At 50.4% G+C, this 20,465-nt stretch overlaps 7 protein-coding genes across 7 annotated transcripts; 2 read left to right on the forward strand and 5 right to left on the reverse strand.

Annotated features, from left to right (window-relative positions):
• Positions 1–933: 933 nt before the first annotated feature.
• tcn1 (non-plant terpene cyclase class 1) lies at positions 934–2,206 on the reverse strand (the record flags this gene model as incomplete). Its single annotated transcript, XM_009549630.1, has 4 exons — positions 934–1,311; positions 1,372–1,654; positions 1,708–1,882; positions 2,035–2,206. The coding sequence occupies 4 exons, from the start codon at positions 2,204–2,206 to the stop codon at positions 934–936; spliced, it is 1,008 nt and encodes a 335-aa protein (XP_009547925.1).
• Positions 2,207–3,044: 838 nt separating this feature from the next.
• On the forward strand, positions 3,045–5,653 carry gor14 (GMC oxidoreductase 14; the record flags this gene model as incomplete). The annotated part of the gene is made up of 12 exons (XM_009549845.1): positions 3,045–3,421; positions 3,480–4,090; positions 4,149–4,319; positions 4,373–4,421; positions 4,472–4,760; positions 4,809–4,832; positions 4,887–4,953; positions 5,016–5,164; positions 5,232–5,250; positions 5,303–5,335; positions 5,393–5,514; positions 5,582–5,653. The coding sequence occupies 12 exons, from the start codon at positions 3,045–3,047 to the stop codon at positions 5,651–5,653; spliced, it is 1,983 nt and encodes a 660-aa protein (XP_009548140.1).
• Positions 5,654–7,197: 1,544 nt separating this feature from the next.
• Positions 7,198–9,108, forward strand: cpm79 (cytochrome P450 monooxygenase 79; the record flags this gene model as incomplete). The annotated part of the gene is made up of 7 exons (XM_009549646.1): positions 7,198–7,399; positions 7,451–7,625; positions 7,684–7,998; positions 8,062–8,152; positions 8,214–8,317; positions 8,374–8,958; positions 9,015–9,108. 7 exons carry the CDS (start codon positions 7,198–7,200, stop codon positions 9,106–9,108), a joined length of 1,566 nt encoding a protein of 521 aa, XP_009547941.1.
• Positions 9,109–9,752: 644 nt separating this feature from the next.
• On the reverse strand, positions 9,753–12,068 carry cyp37 (cytochrome P450 monooxygenase 37; the record flags this gene model as incomplete). Its single annotated transcript, XM_009549846.1, has 14 exons — positions 9,753–9,831; positions 9,888–10,205; positions 10,263–10,344; positions 10,401–10,409; positions 10,468–10,648; positions 10,708–10,718; positions 10,775–10,895; positions 10,951–11,066; positions 11,127–11,248; positions 11,301–11,330; positions 11,391–11,582; positions 11,637–11,772; positions 11,830–11,910; positions 11,972–12,068. 14 exons carry the CDS (start codon positions 12,066–12,068, stop codon positions 9,753–9,755), a joined length of 1,575 nt encoding a protein of 524 aa, XP_009548141.1.
• Positions 12,069–13,176: 1,108 nt separating this feature from the next.
• gor16 (GMC oxidoreductase 16) lies at positions 13,177–15,777 on the reverse strand (the record flags this gene model as incomplete). Its single annotated transcript, XM_009549847.1, has 12 exons — positions 13,177–13,233; positions 13,297–13,418; positions 13,480–13,512; positions 13,579–13,597; positions 13,661–13,809; positions 13,866–13,932; positions 13,990–14,013; positions 14,070–14,358; positions 14,419–14,467; positions 14,521–14,691; positions 14,742–15,361; positions 15,413–15,777. The coding sequence occupies 12 exons, from the start codon at positions 15,775–15,777 to the stop codon at positions 13,177–13,179; spliced, it is 1,965 nt and encodes a 654-aa protein (XP_009548142.1).
• Positions 15,778–15,842: 65 nt separating this feature from the next.
• Positions 15,843–16,595, reverse strand: iqe1 (infection QTL expressed protein 1). Its single transcript, XM_009549848.1, has one exon. It carries the CDS (start codon positions 16,318–16,320, stop codon positions 16,156–16,158), a length of 165 nt encoding a protein of 54 aa, XP_009548143.1. The 5' UTR covers positions 16,321–16,595; the 3' UTR covers positions 15,843–16,155.
• Positions 16,596–17,282: 687 nt separating this feature from the next.
• Positions 17,283–19,172, reverse strand: cpm73 (cytochrome P450 monooxygenase 73; the record flags this gene model as incomplete). Its single annotated transcript, XM_009549849.1, has 7 exons — positions 17,283–17,373; positions 17,423–18,007; positions 18,064–18,167; positions 18,217–18,307; positions 18,345–18,680; positions 18,734–18,911; positions 18,965–19,172. 7 exons carry the CDS (start codon positions 19,170–19,172, stop codon positions 17,283–17,285), a joined length of 1,593 nt encoding a protein of 530 aa, XP_009548144.1.
• Between the last annotated feature and the right edge of the window lie 1,293 nt (positions 19,173–20,465).

Below are 20,465 nucleotides of genomic sequence, written 5' to 3' on the forward strand. Positions count from 1 at the left end.
AGCGTCGACTCCGTCTATTCATGCTCCGAGTGCCCAACTACTCTCTGACATCTTGAGAGCTTCCGTCCGTGCGTGATCCCAGTCGACCGTTTTTGCGACGATATGCCCTCCTACTTGGATGGCGGAGTTGTTTCGCCTCAATGGGCGATGAAAATAGGTGGTATTGGTATACGAGTATTTCATATGTCTTGGAAGGACTGTGGATTTCGAATCCAGCATGCAGACCTGAAAGGGAAATAGCTAGGCGATCGTCGACGTTGCATTAAGTGAATCCGAACTCAGGAGGCGGCGCGATGTCATGAGCATTTCTCTACGATCGATATCAAGATGATATTATCTGGACTGAATATCATGACATATAATGGAATCAGTCCTAGGTGAATAGTCAGGATGGAGCATCGAGAACGAGTTCTGCTCTGGAATTGTGAGGGTGGACGAGAGTGGTGCCGAATTGTACCGAATTGCGGAGAGCTGTGACGGTTCTCCCATGACCCTAACCCTAGTAATCACGTGTCCAACTGCCAGCAGTCAACAAACATCCCTTCCGCTATCTTTCGGCATGAGTCGGCTACAGACCCATTGTCACTGTATCCCTTGAAGCCGATCCAAAATCCCTGACCTATCTGTGTTCATTCAGCGCGTAGTCAGTCAATTTTTTCCACATACCCTCCACTGTTTCAGCTGATTCTTATGCTCATGTTCACCTCGCTCATAACGACTTTTAGTTCATGTGCCGTTTCTACTTGTTCTCCTCCCGACGAAGGGGTTGAAAGCGTTGACTTCTCCATATAATGTAACTCGACAGTATTACGCCTGGTTCAGTACCTCAATCAATGTTCGGCCAATTCTAATCTACACACACTTGATTTGCACTGATTGCTTCTTCGAGTCTATAGTCAGAGACATTGATACTGGAGCGCATGAAGACATGTATCACAAAATAGATCCATTGACGACCTGAGGACCTATATCCTCCGTGCGCTCCTTGGGCATCAAGGTAACCCATCTCGATTTCATGATCTCAACGCCCCTCGTCCCGAAGTATCTCTCACTTTCGAAGCTCCACTGATCATTTGCTCGCACCCAGTTTCCCAAGCCATCGCAGTACTCGGCTACCCATGAGTCGATCAGCTTTCCCCATTTTGGCACCCTCCCTAGGGCGTCGAAAAATTTAGTCTCTAGCTCCACATGATACTTGGCCACCCAGTCCATGGCGCCTTCTACATCCGTCTTCAACTCGTTCATAACGATTGTCACGATGTTGTGAGAGTCGTCCCCTCGAGCCTGCTCAAGGTTATACGAGACAATGTCCTGGAGAAGGTGATGCGTGAGTTGTAGCTCGCTCGCACTCAGGTGGTCATAGACACTGACATTTCCAATACAGAGCATGTCAATGGTTGCTATATGCAAATCGTGCATGGTCGGGTGCTCGAAGACCTCGTCAGGAATACTCATATCCTGTTCCAGGATGGTGAAAGAAGGCTTGGCTCCGATCGTGTCCCGGCGAACCTCGAGGTAGCTCTGAATATCGCGAATGTTTGAGTGGCTTCGGTCAGTAGCTTGAGCTACAACTGCCTCTAGATACTGGTCAAAAGTATCGATGAAACGCTTCTGCGATCGTTCGCTAGCATGGGGGATTGCTCGTTCCCAAAACCTATCTGTCCATCAGATATTTCCTAGCAGACGGACAAATATGAATTAACGGACTGGCGAGCAACCTCTCCCCCGATCCATTCTCCTTTTGGACGCGGTATGTCGGGATTCCTCAATGCATCCATGACGACGTTCTTCTGCTCACGAACCTCAGCTTCACCGGAAACATCTGAATATTCGTCGATCACGAAGAACAGGTTCATCAAGTCGCAGCCGGTACGGCATCGTTCTAATTTTGAGTGAGGTTACAGCCGTTTTATTTGCGTGAGTATGAGTGACCGACTAACCTTTAGTCGCGATAGGGTAGGCGAGAGAAGCGAGAAGATCTGGAGAAATTTCATGTAAATAAGGCGCAACACCCAATTCAAAGATTGATCTTACTGAAATCGCAGCGGTTGAAAGCGTGTTGCGCTTTGGAACTAAAGGCCTTGAAACTCTCTGTCCATGCCGCCGACTCCTTCTTCACCTCCGCGTAGTGCGGGTTGAGGTGACGGGCCCAAGGCCATTGAGCGAGCGTATCGGGAATGAAAATCTTCTGCGATGGTCGGGTCATGGTTAGACGGCCGAGATGGGAAGGTGTAGAAAGACCTGGTACAGCGGTTAATTTATAGCATCGCAATCCCCCCCCAACCTCCCCCCAACATGTTGTCTGGCTGGTCTAACCAGTCGCAGATAGTCTGTCGCCATCAGAGAAACCCTCGCTTCACAGGACAACGTGCTCCACTGGCGTCCGGGTCGAGTTCCCAGTATTTCAACTTCTAATGATTTCTCGAACAGTGCGATCGTAAATTTTGGAGCGCTCGCTCTTATTTTTTCTCGCGCTTCATGTCAGATTGTGCAGCGAACACCCCCTTTCATCCCAGCCTACTCTTCAGGCCTATGTAAGCTGGGTTCGAGAACAGCCGCAAATGCCTCGCCAAGCGCAGGTCGTTAGCTTCAGCGGCTGAGCTCTGGCTAGCAGTACCAAATTGGCTTTGAAATCGATTTGCTTTAGTCCATCATTCTCCCAATCAGGAGCATGCGAACGAGAGCCTCACACGCCAATCATATGGGTGTTATACGGTTTGTTCTTTCAGCCGTAATTGCAACTCCATGGAATAGAGCCTAACTGGGACTAAATACAGTTATGCCGCCCACTGGAACTTGATGCTTGATGAGGCGAATATAGGATGGAGTTAGATACGTCATGTTTTATCTGGAAATCCGACGCGAATGGATGCTGATATTGCAAGGAGTGATCATGGCGACTTACTCTCTCCTGTAAGTCTTCAGTGACAGAAGTCATCGCTTGCCACTAACTTGATTTCCTCGTAACTGTGGACCGGTGCATTCACACACCACAACATACCTACTGTGCTACGCGCGACTCGTCACCAACTACGCAGAGGACCATGAAGCTCTTCGAATTTGTTCGCAACCTCGTCGATCCTATCCTGGCGATTTTCATTGCACGAAATGTGGTCGTCACACCGTCATCATTCGCGGCATCTGAATTTGACGTCATCATTGTTGGAGGAGGCACGGCAGGTTTGGTGGTGGCGAACAGGCTCACTGCCCCGACATCTACTTCAGCCAGACCTCTCCGCGTGGGAGTCATCGATGCAGGGCGGTATGCACCTCTGGGAGATCCACTCATCGACATTCCATATGGTGCCAATATCTTCACGCGTACCCCGGAATCGTCGATGGTGGGAAATCCAGAGTACGACTGGATGTATCAGACTGTGCCCCAGCCTGCTCTGGAGGGTCATGTAATAGGCTATCCACGGTACGCTGTTCTGTCTCTGGCAACATAGATATCCTCAAATTGTTGGTGCTGGTTGTAGCGGCAAGGTTCTCGGCGGGTCATCCGCACTGCATGCCATGGCGTGGCAACGCGGTTCTCGTGCTGACTATGACGTGTGGGGGTCGGCGTTCGGAAATGGCGATGAATGGAACTTTGATGGTCTGCTTCCTTACTTCCAACGCGCCGAAAATTGGACGGCGCCGCCAACTGGTGCAGATGCACTCCTTCCCGACACTGACACGATTGATCCACTCTTAGCTTCGGCATACGGCAAGCACGGTCCGCTCCCTCTCAGCTATAGTAGCTATGTTACCGATCTAGATCGGCCTCTCACCGAGGCGAGCGTGAAGCTCGGATTCCCGCTCAACGACAATCCGGACGCAGGTAATTCAAATTATATTCCGCGACACGGCATTGCTCGCACCCTGGATCCTACCACAGGGAAACGTGGTTATGCTGCCAGCGCTTACTTTGGACAGGGCGTCAGTTCGAGGAACAATCTTGTGGTTTTGACGGGCGCTCTAGTCACTCGTATTATATGGGATAATTCTACGCTCGGAACTAAAACAATTCAGGCAAAGGGGGTTGAGTATGTTGTGGGAGACGAGAGATTTATGGTGGAGGCATCGAAAGAGGTTATTTTGTGCGCAGGTTAGTAGCGTCGCAGCTTCAACCTGTCTGAATTGGGATGTGCTTATCAAGATCGTAGGATCCCTCAAGACGCCACAACTTCTAGAACTCTCTGGCGTCGGCAAGGCTTCCCTCTTGAAGCGTTTGGGAGTTCCTGTCATACTTGACCTTCCTCAGGTCGGAGAGAATCTCATGGATCATCCCGTGAGCATTTCCGATTTCAAAGTCAAGAACGGCGTGGAGACACTCGGTGCGGATGCCATATTAAATTGAGGTCTGCGTTTGTAACTCACATTTTGCCAGATTGGCTCGCCTTCAACCAGACCCACTTCCAGAAGCATCAAGACCTTTAGTGAGTTGGATTCCTACTCCCAGGATAGATCCTGCTCAATCCCTCCGCAGCAACAATTCTAGAACTGGAGCATTCACGTATACGCCGCGCATCACCGGCGGTTGGCCTCTGAAAGACCTTATCTTGGCAGATGAATACAAGAAGATGCGCTCGGAGTTGGATGTCACCTTATCTAGATTGACGACGACGCCACTCCAACGCGCGCAGTACGAAGCGCTCAAAAAGATGGCCGACGGAGGCCACGTTGCGTGGTTCATGCCAGCAGTCATACCGAGAGGTGGTATGATCAGCGCACCAAAACCGGAAACAGGCTACGTCACCGTCATTGGTTTCCAATTGGTAAATGCAGGATTTTATTGACGTTTCACGCCGTACTCATATCCGTAGCATGAGTTTGCGCGAGGATCTGTGGTGAGTTTGTATCTCCTCGTTTTAACCCTTCAGCCTTATACTGCATTGGTACAGCACATAAACAGTACAGATCCCATGGCGCCGCCGGTGATCGATAATAAATTTTTGTCTCTGCCGTGGGGTACGTTGGTTCATAGAGTCGAATGGATCCCTCCTTTCTGATGACTATGAGCATACCCTAAGACCTCGATGTGCAAACCCATGGGATGCAGTTTATTCAAAGATGGATCCAAACAGAACCTGTGGCAAGCCTCATTGATGAGCTTGTCACACCACCTGCGAGTACACAGAGTCATGAGGAGTGGACTGGGTGGATTAAGAAGACAATTTGGGTCAGTTTTCTTTTTGTTCTTACATCGCAAAGTTCCAAATCTGACAAGTATTTCTCATTTGAATCAGTCTATGGCTCATCCAATGGGTGCGTGGATTGTCCTCTTGCTTTGTCCCATCCTATATAGTCACATCAACAGGCTCGACGGCCATGGCCTCTGAGCATCTCGGAGGTTAGTAGACCTTCTCTAGCTGTCTGTTTAGCCCGTTGTTCTGACCTGAATGGTCAGGCGTTGTCAACCCCCGACTCAAAGTCTATGGTATCAAGAATGTGCGAATTGTCGATGCAGGGATCATTCCCATGACTATCGGTGCGCCTATTCAGTCCGTGGTGTACGCTCTAGCGGAAAAAGTTTGCGCAATCATTGTTCATCTCGATGAGGTATATTTGACTGATTTCTCGCATTACACCGCGCCAGGGTGCAGCGATGATTGCGGAAGATCTGAACATTAACGCTCGTGAGATTCCTCTCAGAAAACAGGAACTCTGAGGACGCATTGGTGTTGCTAAATGGCAGTGTATCAATCGAATCATGACAATTGACAAGTGCTTTGGTTAGGCTTGATGATGATGATGACAATTGAGTCAAATGACCATGAATCCAAGGAAGCACGAAAAACGACTGACACTATCGCCGTGGATATTTGTTTAGATCACAAAGGCACATATCATCTGGCTCGGAACATGGGTCACCACCGAGAGAAGATAGTCCTATGAATGCGACCCCATCGGACAGGTATTCACAATCATGGAGGATGCAGCACCTTGCGATCTGATCGTACTCCTCGCTGCGAGTCACTTGACCACCTAAATAGAGTACAATGTACGAATTCAGGGCCGGGGTTGGCTACTGCTTCGATGTCTAGGCACAACCAGCTTCGCGACTTCCATTGCGCAACCGAAAAAGTATCACCCTATTGTGAGCTGAACATGGCTATGGGAATGCTGGTCTCAAATCGAACCAGGCCGACACTGTAGCCGTCATCAATGTTACACACACCCATTTGTTGTGTGCCATCCGCGTATAGCCATCCAAAAAGGAGGAACGTACTGCGGAAGGCGTCTCTGTCACAGCCAATCAGTTGACGCTTGAAGATCAAGGTGAGGCTGAACTGAGTATACCGATATCTCCGGACTAATTTTTCCCAGAGGCGAATGGAACATAGAAATTGGAAGGGGAAATATTGATCCACTGTTGCATAAGACGGGGATAACCTTGCCAGACAATGACAGATTCGTGAGAGATGCCTCGAGCAGTTCTTCGGCAAATGTCATATCCCATTAGGCTGTCGTTGTTGGCACTTTTGGCTCTGATGCTCTCTAGAAAATGGTTGGATTGGTCAGGTCGGATCGAAAAGGCAATCGGGTGAGGAAAATTTACTGAGATCATAAGGGCAGAGATGGGGATGGATTAACAATTGGCCGACATGTCATAGATATCAGTAATGATTCTTGGGTTCCTCTCAGTCATGATACACATTGAAGCCTGACTGACATCGATAATTCCATGGGAAAAATGCTTCTTGATAGAGGGAAGCCAAGATTAGTGATTCTGTACCGTTTGCCATCGGAGGTTAGTACAGCTTTTGGATCGAGTGTACATGAGACTTGGGTGATATATTGTGAATATAAATCGGAGATAGTACTCCACTCAATGGCATTCCCATGAGGTTGGAGATACCAAGCGTTTTTCAAAAGGCCTTTGAAGGGCCAGATGCAGGGATTTGGTAGTTTGGACTTCAAGAGTAAGCTGAGTTTCAATGGTGCGCGGGAGCTGAGGGCATCCGGCACGTCGGATCTAGGTCCGTCACAACCACGCGCTGTTCCTACTAGCAACTCTTCTCTTCTCTCCTCCTTTCGCTATGCTTCCAAGCACAGTCAGAAACATCCACTTCTGTTTCTGGTGTGTATTTCATGGCTCGTCATCGATATCACTCTTGTCATCATGCCGCCTAAAAGCCGATGCGTCACCGTTCCAGACTCTTATTTATTGTTGTCACCTCATCGACTTGGCTCGAGCATTCTCTCTGTAAAATGCTTGTTCTCGGCCTTCCGTTTTCTCTTGAGCTGGTACTGGTATTATTCATTGGAACCGTTGCATACTCGATTGTCCGTTACGTCCGCAGTCCATGGCGTCGCTTGCCTCCTGGACCGAAAGGCTTTCCTGTGATCGGTAATATTTTACAATTACGCGACAAGCAGTGGACAACCTTTACTGAACTCAAGCGTTCATTCGGTGTGTTCTCAATTATTTGTTCTGCCAAATTTTGTGCTTATCAGTTTTCAGGAGACCTCATGTATCTCAACGCCGCCGGTCAGCCCCTCATGGTCATCAACTCCCAGAAAGTGGCAGCCGACCTCCTTGATCGTCGTGCCGGCAAATCTTCCGGAAGGCCACCTCTAATTGTTGCGGATGTACTCACAGGTGGTAATGTGATCGTCTTCCTTGGATACACCGACGTGTACGCACTTCCTCCTGCGTTCGCCCTTTGTTATTTCTTTTCATACTTCAGAGTTTAGCTGGCGCAGAATGCGTAAAGCTACTCATGAAGGATTTAACAAGGCTGTGGTACACCGATATCACCCCGTGCAGTTCGCAGAAGCCATCCTGCTCACAACGGGCATCTGTGCTCAGCCACAACAGTGGGATGCACATTTCAGACGCAGCGCGGCATCATCCATCATGTCTATAGTCTATGGAACCCCGCCAGTAACGTCGGAAAATGATCCCTCCGTGAAAAGTGTCAATGACCATGTCGCACGCTTGACTCGCGCGAACATTCCCGGCGCTCACCTCGTCGAAGTTTTCCCGTGGATGCGCTACCTGCCTAGCAGGTGTGTACTTTCTACCGTCGCACCGCTCCTTGCGTGTTTAATAATTGAGATTGCATTGCTCAGCATGGCGAAATGGAAGAGGGATGCCGAACAGTGGTGCAAGCGTGACTCGAAGATGTTTGGAAACCTTTTTCGGTCTGTTCGCGATCGTTTAGTACGTGTCGATGTCCCGCAGGCACGTTCTTTATGCTCAATGTATTAATTGGGAAGTACAGGTGAAGGGAGAAGCACGAGCGAGTCTTGCTGCGACTCTCATCGAAGACGCCGGTCGAAACAACCTTACGGAATCCGAGAATGCATGGACAGCTGGAACGATGTAGTGCGTGTAGCTCTCTCTAGTCATGCCTATGGATGTGCCTGACGGCCTATACCCAGTGCTGCGGGCGCGGAGACCACAGCCGGTGTCATGGCCTGGTTCCTTCTTGCGATGACCGCCTTCCCCGAGGTTCAGCAGCGCGCGCAGGTAGAACTCGATATTGTCATCGGTCGCTCCCGGGTTCCTACATTCAGCGACTACGAACGGCTGCCCTACATCCGTGCCATCGTCAAAGAGGTCTTGCGCTGGCGTCCGGTCGATCCTGTTGGCATGCCGCACCGCACCACAGAAGACGACTGGTATGAAGGATACTTCATACCTGCGGGCAGTGTAATACTCCCGAATGTGTGGCAGATGAACCGCGATCCCGAGATATATGGCGCAGACGCTGCAGAATTCAATCCCGCGAGGCATCTGGACGAACGTGGCGGACTTGCGCCGGCGCCTGTGCATACGAAAGAGGAAAGTCATGTCTCATACGGGTTCGGCCGGCGGATCTGTATCGGTAGGCATGTTGCCAACAACTCCCTCTTCATCAATATCGCTATGATGCTCTGGGCGATGAACATCGAACGCGCGAAGGATGAGAATAGGAGTTTACTTCCTCTCGATGTCGATGGTTGCATCGAAGACGGTCTAGTCGTGTACGCATCGCATTTCTGATCGTTCTCGATTCAATTAATGACGATCGACACTTCAGTCGTCCCGTGCCGTTCCAGTGTCAGATCAGACCTCGGTTCTCGGAAGCGATCGTCCTTTTGGAGCAAGAACAAAAGGAACTTGTTTACTACTGATATCTATTATTGAATGCCCTTGTATTCTAGTGTAGACATATTCGTGTTCACCTTAGACTACCCCTTCTTTCTCTTCTTGTCTACGGAGTCACTTTTCTTAAACATGTCTTGTCGTCCAGTCACTGATGTATGATATGCACGGAATGAAATTTGATACACGCGCTTCAGCCAATGCCAATCGGGCTCGGACTGAGCAGAGTGCCATCAATCGATTGGGAAGTTGCTTGAAAATTAAGGCACCAACCTTATGCTATAGTTTGAGGAAAGGTCCGTCTATGGTAGCTACAATCTGTACTAGAAATGTCCGACATAGGGTTTCTTTTACCCTGCATGGACAATAAATTGGATTTTTTCTCAATAAAAATAAAAAAAGATCCGTCTAGAGACGTTGCTACTTTCACAGACCTCCTCTAAACGACTGCAGTGCGGCCTCATTTTTGTTGCAAACAATGAGACGGGCACAAGAGACATCGCTTCAGCGTAAACAACGCGATGCAAGGTGCATATTGATTTAAGTGACGTCAAACTTGACGAGCCTTCAATTAGATAATTCAAAGAATTGGCTCCTCAGTAGTATCTACATAGTCTACAGCAAAGTTCACACGCAAACACCGCATGGTGACCATGAATCACGCACGACTGATCTAGTCCTGCGTCTGATGAATCAAAGCGAGAGCGGCAGCCGAGCGTGGTTCGAAAGTACAATCAAATGGAGCGGGATGACTGGATTGATAGAGTTGTCAACCCTAAGTTTCAGAGATTGAACGAGGATCACTCACTTGATAGTGGACCTGCGAAACTCTATTGCAGGCGTGATGATGTTGCCTTTCTCGTCGACCGCTTTCTTGATGTTGAATACGGTGAGAATAGTAGCCATCGCAATCCAGACGGTATCAAGGGCCATATTCTTGCCCGAGCAAGATCTGATGGAGGAAGAGGATATTAGAATAGATTTTACGCCCGCAATGGTCCCAACTTGCCGTCTGCCGTAGCCAAAGACCCCACACTCAATAGGATCACGAACACCTTCCGCCTCGTGACGTTCCGGTTTGAATGTCTCGGGATCAGGATACACATCTGGGTTATGCATGATTGCCCTGAGGAGTGTATGCATTACTATATCAATAGTACTTAAGGGGGAGAGGTAGGTTTACCAGGTATTTCCGAGGATTGTCGCATTTGCCGGGATATGGAACCCCTTATATGTGTCCGCGCTCATCGCACGATGCGGGATGGCTATGAGTAGCAAAAATCATTCAGGACAGTGAAGATCTGATACAGTATTTTCTTACCGAATGGGACTGGTGGGTGCATGACAACATCAGTGCCGCGAAATCTCGCCGGAAGTAGAAGGCTCACAGACTACGAGCCACCTAAGCACTTCACGCATCACGTTCCAGAAGTAAGGTAGGTGCTCCTTGTCCTCGAACGTAGGCAGTCTTTCACCGCCGAGCACAGAATCGAGCTCAGTCTGTATCCGCTTCTGGACCTCGGGATGAAGTACCATGGCTAGTACGAAACTAGTCAATGTAGCAAGATTCTGTGATCTCGTCTGTCAGGATGTGGGGTGGACACATCATGGGTACCTAAACTACACACAGTGTCGCTCCCTAAACACCGAGGATCAGGGAGATTTTCCGGATTCACAAACAGACGGATTTCTCACCAGCAGCGTATACAACAGCAGCGATACTCTTGATCACGTCTTCGTCAAGTGACTTTGACGCTGCGTTTGTCCTGTCTTCGAGGCAAGAACCGACAAAACAAGGTTTTGCTATGCCTTTGGTCTGGAGAGAATGACGACGAATTAATTGAAATTGATGCGATGCTGCAAAGACGTACGTGCTGGTCCCTGACCATATCAAAAGGCCGGTTCACCACCGCTTCTTGAAGAATACGCCATTCACGAGCAATCTTTTTGAAACCTGCGCCAGGCATCCATTCAGGGACATACTTCACTGAATCGTGAACGAAAGTGTAAGAACAGAGCAGTGAGAAAGAAGATCACTTGGACTCACGAATGGGAAAGGTGTCGACTAGGAATGTACCCGGGACTGTCGCCGTCGATGTGGTCTCCGAGGCTGCCTTGTTGACCAACACGAACGGATCTTTCATCGCGTCCTCAAAGGTGTACCCATATCTGTGCCTCCGTTCAAAAAGATATTGTTCCAAACCAAAGTGAACGGCCTCACACTCTCTGCATGATGATACGCGCAGTATAGCTGCACAAGGGCAAATCTTCATAAGTACGTCGACGAAGAAACGATGCAGCTCCAACTCACTGCTCCAGATGATCAAGGAATTTCTTGGGAGTTCGGTCCGAGAGCAGAAGTCGAACAAGTTCATGGGCTGCTGGCACTTGGATGACACGGTGCTCCTTGATAGTCGCATCGAATTCGTTGTGGAAAACACGACGATGCTCCTTCCATCGAGGACCATATCTCATTAGCGCAAACGTCCAGTCCCAACCAACCCTATCCAATACATGCTTTAGGAGTACCATAAATGGGTGAAACATGGTCACACACAGGTCAATGAGCATTGGCATATCCGGTCTGTCAGAGTAGTTCGCCCCCCTTGAGACATACAAATCCGCAACCGCTTGAGCAGAGTTCAAGATGACCGTCGTGTGTCCGAGTGTTGTGAGCGAGATGACATCATCACCTGCGCACCCAGCAATCAGCAAAGAGAGAAAGCCGAGAGAAATCCCGAAGTACACACCATATTCCTTAGACCAGTCACGAGCTTTGACATAGAGAGCATCGCCGCCGAAATCAAACAGATTGCCGATGATGGGAAGACCTGTGCGTTTTTGAGATTAGATCGCAGTTGATCAAACTATAGCTAACGATGAAGTACGAACCTTTGGGTCCCGGAGGTAGATGCAGGGATCTCCTTTGCAGCATGAGTACTATGAGCACGGCGACGACGAAAGCCGCAGAGTAGAAGAGAAAATCCATTACTATGCTTGTTATCTCGGATATTCCTTGAACTGAAACCCATATGCACCGCCATCTTTGAGTTTATAAGCTTAACTACATCCATGCATGTCAGCAGCATCATTGCGAGGGGTCAATCCGGTTGATCGTACACTCCTGAATGTTCGCTTCGGTTTGCATAGCATCACCACTATTCCGTCGACAGCATTTGGATAACCATACACCATGTGGGGAGCTCAATATCCCGTAGCCTCCTATTTTGGTCGGGTCGCCTGAGAAATCCTGGTGTTAGTAGGCGTCCATCATCGTCATAATCGGATGCAATGACTTTCGAATCCGAGGATCGCGGTGTCCACTGTGCGCATGAAGACGGCATGGAGCTTCCTTTGGATGAGATGCCAGCGTGATTTGATGGAATGCCACTCAGTCAGCGATGGACGCTCGTACGAATCGATAGCTAACGCCTGTGTGCGCATTGCGCAGGAGGGGCGGTGGCACCGGGGATTCTTACACCACAACCAGAAAACATCAAGACACTTCTAGAACCAGTACCCCAGCACTCGTACCTTATCTTAACGCGCTCCCAGTTATTCAGAGATAGCGCCCGTGCGACTCGCACAAGCTCGACGAGACGGCATGGTCGTGGTGCCGTTTAGAGTGGAGAAGCGCTTGAAACTCCAGTTACACTCTAGTTTCGGAGTTTCAACACGATTCGGTCATGTCTATGGAGCTACGGCAAGGTTCGTGACGATGGGCGAGAACATGCTTAGGCAAAGGCGTCGGGGCTGTAATAGTATGGCGGGGTGTCACTAGGTGCCGGTTTCGTTTCCCCCACACGGTGTAGGCTATCCGCTGCCGAAGTATGAAGTACGATTCCCAAATTCGAGTCCTTGACCGAGTTTTTCTTTCAAAGCTTGGGTCTGTCGTTTGGGTGTAATATCACGCTGCTCACCTCTGCGACTTGGAGCGCTAGTCCGGCTGTCCAAGCCCGCAGGAGAGTAGAAAACGGAGTATAGAACATGTGGAATACTAGAAGCAAATAAGATAGAAGAGACTAAGTGCAGGAGTACTATCCACCTAAATGTGATGTACGATAGATGCTGATAGAAAATGCAGCGATCTTCAAACCTTAACACTGCTGAAGGCCCTGCGATACACCCAGATCCTGAGCAATCATGATAGCAGCCTACAGTGTATTGAAGAATATAGTGAGTGGGATGCCTCGAGTACGGATGGAGACTCAACCTACGTTCTCTGCCAAGGCGTACACGGTGGGTTGGATGGGCGCGCCCACCGTTAAGGGGATGATGCTGGCATCAACTACTCGCACATTGTCCAGCCCGTAAACTTTAAGTCGGGGACTGACAACACCTATTTGAATTCATTCAGTGAACGAGGTCGTGCATGGCAAACACAAACGCCTGCAACTGACCGCCTAGGGTTTGAGAAGCCATAGCCATGGTGCCTGAATGACAAGCGTCCGCTTGAGTCTAGAGCTGAGCGATCGTGAGGAGGACTAGGGGGAACGCACCAATTGGATGAGCTATAGACTGATCGGAGTAAAATGCGATGGTCGGTATCATGGCTTCGCGACAAGTAAAAGCATAACTCACAGCGAGCGAGCTGAGCACGAATTTGGCCCAATCGGCATCGCTTTCGACACTTGCGGGCGGCGTGCTTGCCTGGTCAATGTAGCTGCTTACGGGCTCCGCGCCTGCCCACCTGCGAAGGAATTTGGTGCCGGCGACCTGAACATCGAGATCTTGGTCGTCATTGAATCAGCAGAAGGACAGCATGCCATCGAGTAAATGGACACACCCCAGTTCAGCGACATGAATTTCGGGTCGATGACAGGCGCCGCGTTGGGATCCGTAGTGTTGATGTGCTGCACAAGGAAAGGTGAGCGGAATACAGCCTTATTGGAAGGAACTAGGTAACTCACAACCGATCCTCGCGAAAATTCATGCTGCAAACAGCGCTGAGTGCTCATATGCAAGATCCATGCCAAGCAAGTACACTCACCATCTGGAATGCGGCGAGGGTGACATAGTTGGTATCATTCGCCGGCGTGCTCACCACGCCACCCCTGGGCAAGGCGATGGGCGTGACCCAACCAATCTTGCCGCTGTCAACTAATGTTTTGAGCACGTCATACTGTGCGCTTTGAAGGGGCGTCAGCGTCATGTTCGCCAGCTCCGCGTCAAGCGCTGCGCGCATGCTTGTGAATTCATCGGCCGACACAAGGTCTTTCACGGGCCATGATCCGGTGACCCTCGTGGCATATGTGAACGCTCCGGCCCCTGTGGTATTGCTATGATTGTAAGTTAGTAAAATGTGAGAAGAGCCTTGAGAAGTTTTTAATATGACTGACTAGAGCTTTTGCTGCTCCGCCAAAAAAGTCGCGTTATTCGTGAGCCAATCTGACACGCAGGTAAACAAAGGGCTTGACTCGAAGTTGAATCTCGAAATTCACCGAGAGTAAGCACGCCCTTCTTGACAGAGTAATCAGTTGCAGTAAGAAGATGGTCCATCAAGTTCTCTCCAATCTGTGGAAGATCGAGAGTAACCGGAATACCCAAGCTCTTCAACAGCGTAGCATTTCCAACCCCGGAGAGCTCAAAGAGTTGTGGCGACTTCAGTGTCCCTGACAAAGGCGTCAAGAGAACAAAGGTGAGTGAACAATGAAGTACATACCCTCAGAGACGATCACCTCCCTAGTAGCATTGACGACATAAGTCTTGTTGCCGACGGTAAACTCAACGCCACGTGCCCTGATGGTGCCGTTACCAGTTTTCTCGCTCGTATTGTCCCAAATGATCCGAGTAACTACAGCACCCATGAGGACCACTAGATTCTTCCTGGACCGCACATCCGCGTTATAGTATCCCGGGGCGGCATAGCTACGTTTGCCAGTGGAAATGTCAATAGAGTCAGCAATTCCGGCGAGGGGTATGAAAGTGGTGTTTCCATTGTCTGGGTTCGTGTTGAGCGGAAATCCTAGAGCGTCGCTCGCGGACGCAAAGGCTCTGTCAAGGTCGGTGACGAAAGTATCGTAGCGGGCGTGAATATGTCCTCCTTTGCCGTGTACGGACGCTAGGGGCAAAAATTGGTTCGCAGTCGTTCCAGGAACGAGCGCCTCGACACCGGTTGCCGGAAACGTCCAATTCTCGGCTCGCTCAAAGCAAGGCTCGAGGGCATCAAAGGTCCATTTCGCGCCGTTCCCGAGCGTCGTCCCCCATGAATCATACTCAGCGCGAGCACCGCGCTGCCATGCCATGTTGTTGATAGCTGAGGAACCACCGAGGACCTTGCCACTGATCCAAATAAGATACAACGAGGTGGTCATGCAGAACAGAGAAGCTTACCGTGGATATGCGATCACCAAGCCGTTCAAGAGCCCTATCTGAGGCACACTCGAAAACCCCCAGTCATAGTTAGGATTGCCTATGGCAGAGGCAGATGGATTGTCGATCAAGGAACCAGGACTGAATGGGACATCAATGAGGGGATCACCAGCAGTATTGTAGTGGCCAGCATCTATGACCCCAACACGCAGAGACGTTGCAGAAAGCCTGTTTGCCAATACTAAGCCTGCTGTTCCGCCTCCGGCGATGATGATGTCGAAAGTGGATTCCGAGAATGATACTGGGTCGACTGACTGTGACAAAGCAAAGCAAGTATTGGTTACCGCGACGGCAAGGGTGGCCTTTATAAAGCGGAGAAGTCTCATGGTTGAGATATGGGCGAACAATAGGTCTACTACGGCTTCATATACACAGATTGCAATCGTTACCTAGCAAATATAGTTGCGTTTTGGTGTGCGAGATCACGAGCAGCCTCATCAGCTGAAACGGTGATGATCACTCATGCGAGTGGCAATTCTAATCCGAAAGGAGGTTGGCAAGCTAGCCCGCGACGCAGTTCGGATGCTGATGGGCTCCTGGACAGGTAGAATATACTGAAGCGCTCGAGCGCTCGAGTTGGAATGTACCATCCCCTGGCTGCAGAACAATCTCGCTCAACCGAATACCCGTTTAGCCTCCATGCAAAACATTGAGTTAAGGCTGTCCTGTCGCTTTGAAAACAGCTGTCAGCATCCGAAACGTCGTCAGGGCGGTGAGCGGATCATCCGGTTGATCATTTGGATGGACTGATTCGGTGGAGAGAATTGAGTCAGGGAGGACAACGAGCGAACGGTCCCCGTCGCAGAGTGACTCTCTAGATATGCTCCGAAAGCGCAGGTGGCGGAAAACCTACAAAGACCGAGTGGCATGATGGACCATTAGCTATATGAATGATTGTGATGTGTACCTGACGATGCGGTGAGAGCATCGGACTTGCTTCTCATCAAGCCTAGTTCAGAGCAGAAGTTCCACGAGGTGAACTGGATATTTTAAAGGATACAATACGTGCGGAGAAGGAGAGGCCAGATCGTCAAAGATATCACCATGATCAGCCGAAACTCAAGATATACAGATGTATATCACGGAGAGATGTTGTGTATGCGCCTGGGAGTCCGGCCATATCTTGTCCATAGCTATGTGCTGTGCTATGATGATACGTAGAGGATTGCGGCAGTCGTCAACTCGAGCAGCGGGCGGGTTGTTTGGCATGGTTTGGCTGCTGCCTACAGGCCGGAGCTCGGCGGCTGTCGGCGGCCGCGCGTGCAGCACTGCAGATGTTTTCTTTTGCAGTCCTGGAGAAAACCCAGTTTTTCCTCAGCTTTTCCCATGCATCCAGTGCGGTGACCACCGACAATCTAGAGTTCTCAATCTCGGGAGCTTGAGGCTGGCCATGACGCTCGACTCGGCCCTCGGGAAGTGGGATGAGCAGCGCAATCGCGACATGAGTGGGTAGACGAACAATAGGTATTAAGAGGCCGAGGGTGAGCCACGTCTCTGCTTCCTCTCCTGTCATTTCTATTCGTCTACATATCACTGTCTTTTTTTTGTATACTTACTTGGGATTCTGGACCTCAGACCCTTCCCAGACGCTCGCACCCTCTGGACCGCACAACCTGCGCATGTGCCTGGTACTTCACACGTAGGTTTGAGCTTGCATTGACTTCAATGGACTTTAATCATGATAGCAAACTCGAATACGACACTCAATAGACCTCTTCTGTAAATTGACATCATTTGCGCACGACCTCAATTGACCTCCCCAAGTGATCTTCTTGGCTGCCTTTGGTTTGATCTCATTCCCAACCTTCAAGCTGTACTCTCATGCCAATCCTTAGCGACCCATAAGCTCCATCTCTTGCTCCACGATGGCCCTCACCTCCGGAAACCTAGGCGTAAATGTACACTTGAATGGTTCGGGACGACTGAGGATGAAATGTCAGCTAAATTCGAGAAACGTATACGGTCACGTACACAACCAAACCTTCCTGGACGACACGCTCGACGCCCAACAGCACAGGCCTACCATTTTCATCCGTCTCAGGCTCTATATTCATCGACCAAAGAAGCATGGCATAGAAAATGAAGAGGGAGTTGCTGGCGACGTGGCGTCCCATACAAATCCTTCTCCCGAATCCAAACGAGAGATGACTCTCCTCCTTCGTATCTGTGATGCCTGGCGCCATGTTTCCCTGTGCGTCGAGGAACCTCGCCGGATTGAATTCCGCCGCATCCACGCCGTACACCTCCGGGTCACGGTTCATCTCCCAAACGTTGGCGATCACTGTAGTTCCAGCGGGTATAAAATGACCCTCATACCAGTCGTCTTCCATGCAGCGATGCGGGGCGCCAATGGGAAAAGCGGAGCGCCAACGTAGGGATTCTTTCACCATGGAGCGAACGTAAGGGAGGTGTTCGAAGTCGGCGAATGTCGGGACGCGAGATCGACCAACGACAGCATCGAGCTCAGCCTGGGCACGTTTCTGAGTCTCTGGGTAGCTGATCATTGCGAGTAGCCACCAGGCCATCACGCCAGAGGTCGTATCGGCTCCCGCGGCGCTGGTCACAATCGCGTCGGCATTGTCATCGTCGAAGCAGCAGACAATCACACATACAACATCGTTCCGGCTAGCCATGCTTTTTCGCGCTCTGATAAGTTGTGGCGACCGGTGTCCTCGATGAGGGTGGCAGCATAACTCGGATATGTCTCGCCCTTGGCCTACAATGCTTCGTGAGCGCTCTCATTCAAGACGCTATTCAAGACATACCAGTCGTTTGGCCACGCTGTTCAAGAGGCCTTCAAACACAAGTGAGTCGCGCTCATGCCAGTCCTGGGCATCTCTCTTCCACTTCGCCAAGCTAAGGGGATATTCGTTCAGCAGACGTTAAGACGGACATGGTACGACATGATAGCACTCGCCTCCTGGGAATATGCCGCATCCACGGAAAGAACTGCACGAAATTTGCGCCCGGAGATGCTGCGCGCGTTACGCGAGCGGCTTGATCATTGATCTGTCTTACCGATGGGTCGGTCTCCGAGGCGATGGGGGAATCATACACTATGGACATGACCGCAGACGCCACAGAGCGCCGGAAATGCGCGTCCCATTTGTCAGGCTGGGCGAGGATGCCGGCGGCGAGTCTAAGGGCTTCGGCGGACTGTGTGCCGTGGTAATTGTGCACAGCGCCTTTGTTGAAGCCCTCCATGCCAGCTTTGCGCAGTTTGCGCCACCTTAGCTCGAGGACGTGAGGATGGAGGATGCATAGAGAGACCGGGCGACATACGTATCATTATAGCGGCTGAGGCCCAGAGCGAGGCCACCAGAGAGTAGCTCGCTCGCGACGAAGCTCGGCGGTCGGTCAGAGTAGTTGCTGGCACGGCGATCAAGAAGATCCGTCGCGATTTTCTTGGAGCTTATCACGATAATAGGCTGACCCGCGGCATTGAGGTAGACGATGTCTCCTGCCAATGCGAAATCAGTACCAGATCTCCAAAAGATGTGTTGGAGGATTTACCGAAAGTCTTTCTGAACACCCCAAAGGTAAGCCATAGTTTGTCACCGAGCTGCAATGCATTGCCGAGAAGCGGAAGACCTTTCGGTCCTGGAGGCAGTCTACGCCATGGACTTTGGAAGTATTGAGCGAGATAGTAGGAAATAAGTCCAACAAGAAGGACAAAAAACGCGGGGTGCGGGGACAAGTCAGACGTGAGCGCAGCAAGCATCTTCGAGTTTCCAGAGAGAATGTTCACAGTAGTACCCAGATTTCACTAAGGCTAGCTTCAGCTACGCTCATTTGAGCCATACAATGCGTCAAGCCTTCAGCGCTATCACGGCTACTGTGTAATCATCACCTGAGCTGTCTCAGCACATGAGGGTGATCATGCATCAGGCTCCGGGCATGCGCGCGAGTTCAAAGAGACTGATCCGTGGTTGTCTGTGTAGATTTACACCCATGAAGACTACCGAAGAACCGCAGCTTCCTCACCAAATGGTCGGGTCCAGATCCAGACGCAGCCTCGAATTGGGATATAATCTACACAAAATCGTCAGGAACACTTATCCCTGTGAGCTCGGCCCTGACTTACTCTGAAAGCTCACATTGCGGAGGCTTCAGATCAGATATCTGCCATTCTGAGCGACTGCGCACTATTAAGGTAAGGCCCCACAACAACAAGCGTGGCCCGCAAATGATTAGCTGCTTAAAATAGAGAGTTCACGGACTAGAGGTGGGTCCAACAATCTGTCGTTCTGGAACTGGCAAGTCCCACACGCGTCCCCGCTATAGCGTCTATGAACACTCTGATCCTCTAGTCATGCGGAGCATGTAAGTACAGTCCCTCGACGGGGCGGCGAGAGCTGGAATATACACTTACCTCCCTCAACGAAATGGTCATTGAAAATTCGACCTGCGAATCGAAGTTGTTGTTGCAAAGCTCAAGGTTCCAAAATCAAAATCAAACTACCAAAGCGGCCACGCTCGGGAGTTGCCACAGTCCAAAACCTCAGCGTGGCCACGCCTGGTCACGTTTCTTGGTCTAAGAGCCACCAAAGTCCACCTTGCACTCAAAGTCGTCTGCATCCCCTTCTGTCGTCGATGACCTGTGCACATTCACGTGGCGTAAAGTGAGTCCTTGGAGTTATCCATACGGCGAAATTCGAGAAGCGAATTCTATAGCAATCCTGGCTTACCTTTCGCGAAGTGCGAATCCCCAGGCTCTCGCCCTAGCGTATCACCCCGCTCTATCGTTGACCTCAAACCTGCGCCTGGAGCACGCTGTATCGTGGCAATACTTCTGATGACTGTGTCTATATCTGACAATGGCCGTCCGTCATAAGGACGCTCGGCGTTGAACGCCACCTACGCACGCCCTGACAGCTATCTGCAAGTGACAACGGGAGCTGTGGATGGTTCGTATCTTGTTATTACGGCATGACGATTGAAACTGCCCAAATAAGGCCAATTGCCTATTCTAACCCAACGAATCAAGGTTTCGATGTGTCCGCTCCACAGCTAC

Source organism: Heterobasidion irregulare (genome assembly GCF_000320585.1).
Source record: "Heterobasidion irregulare TC 32-1 unplaced genomic scaffold scaffold_07, whole genome shotgun sequence".
NCBI lineage: Eukaryota > Fungi > Basidiomycota > Agaricomycetes > Russulales > Bondarzewiaceae > Heterobasidion > Heterobasidion irregulare.

Coding starts and splice junctions, on each gene's coding strand:
- iqe1 (XM_009549848.1), bottom strand. CDS start 16,320: ATGCCACTCGGTCTTTGTAGGTTTTCCGCCACCTGCGCTTTCGGAGCA.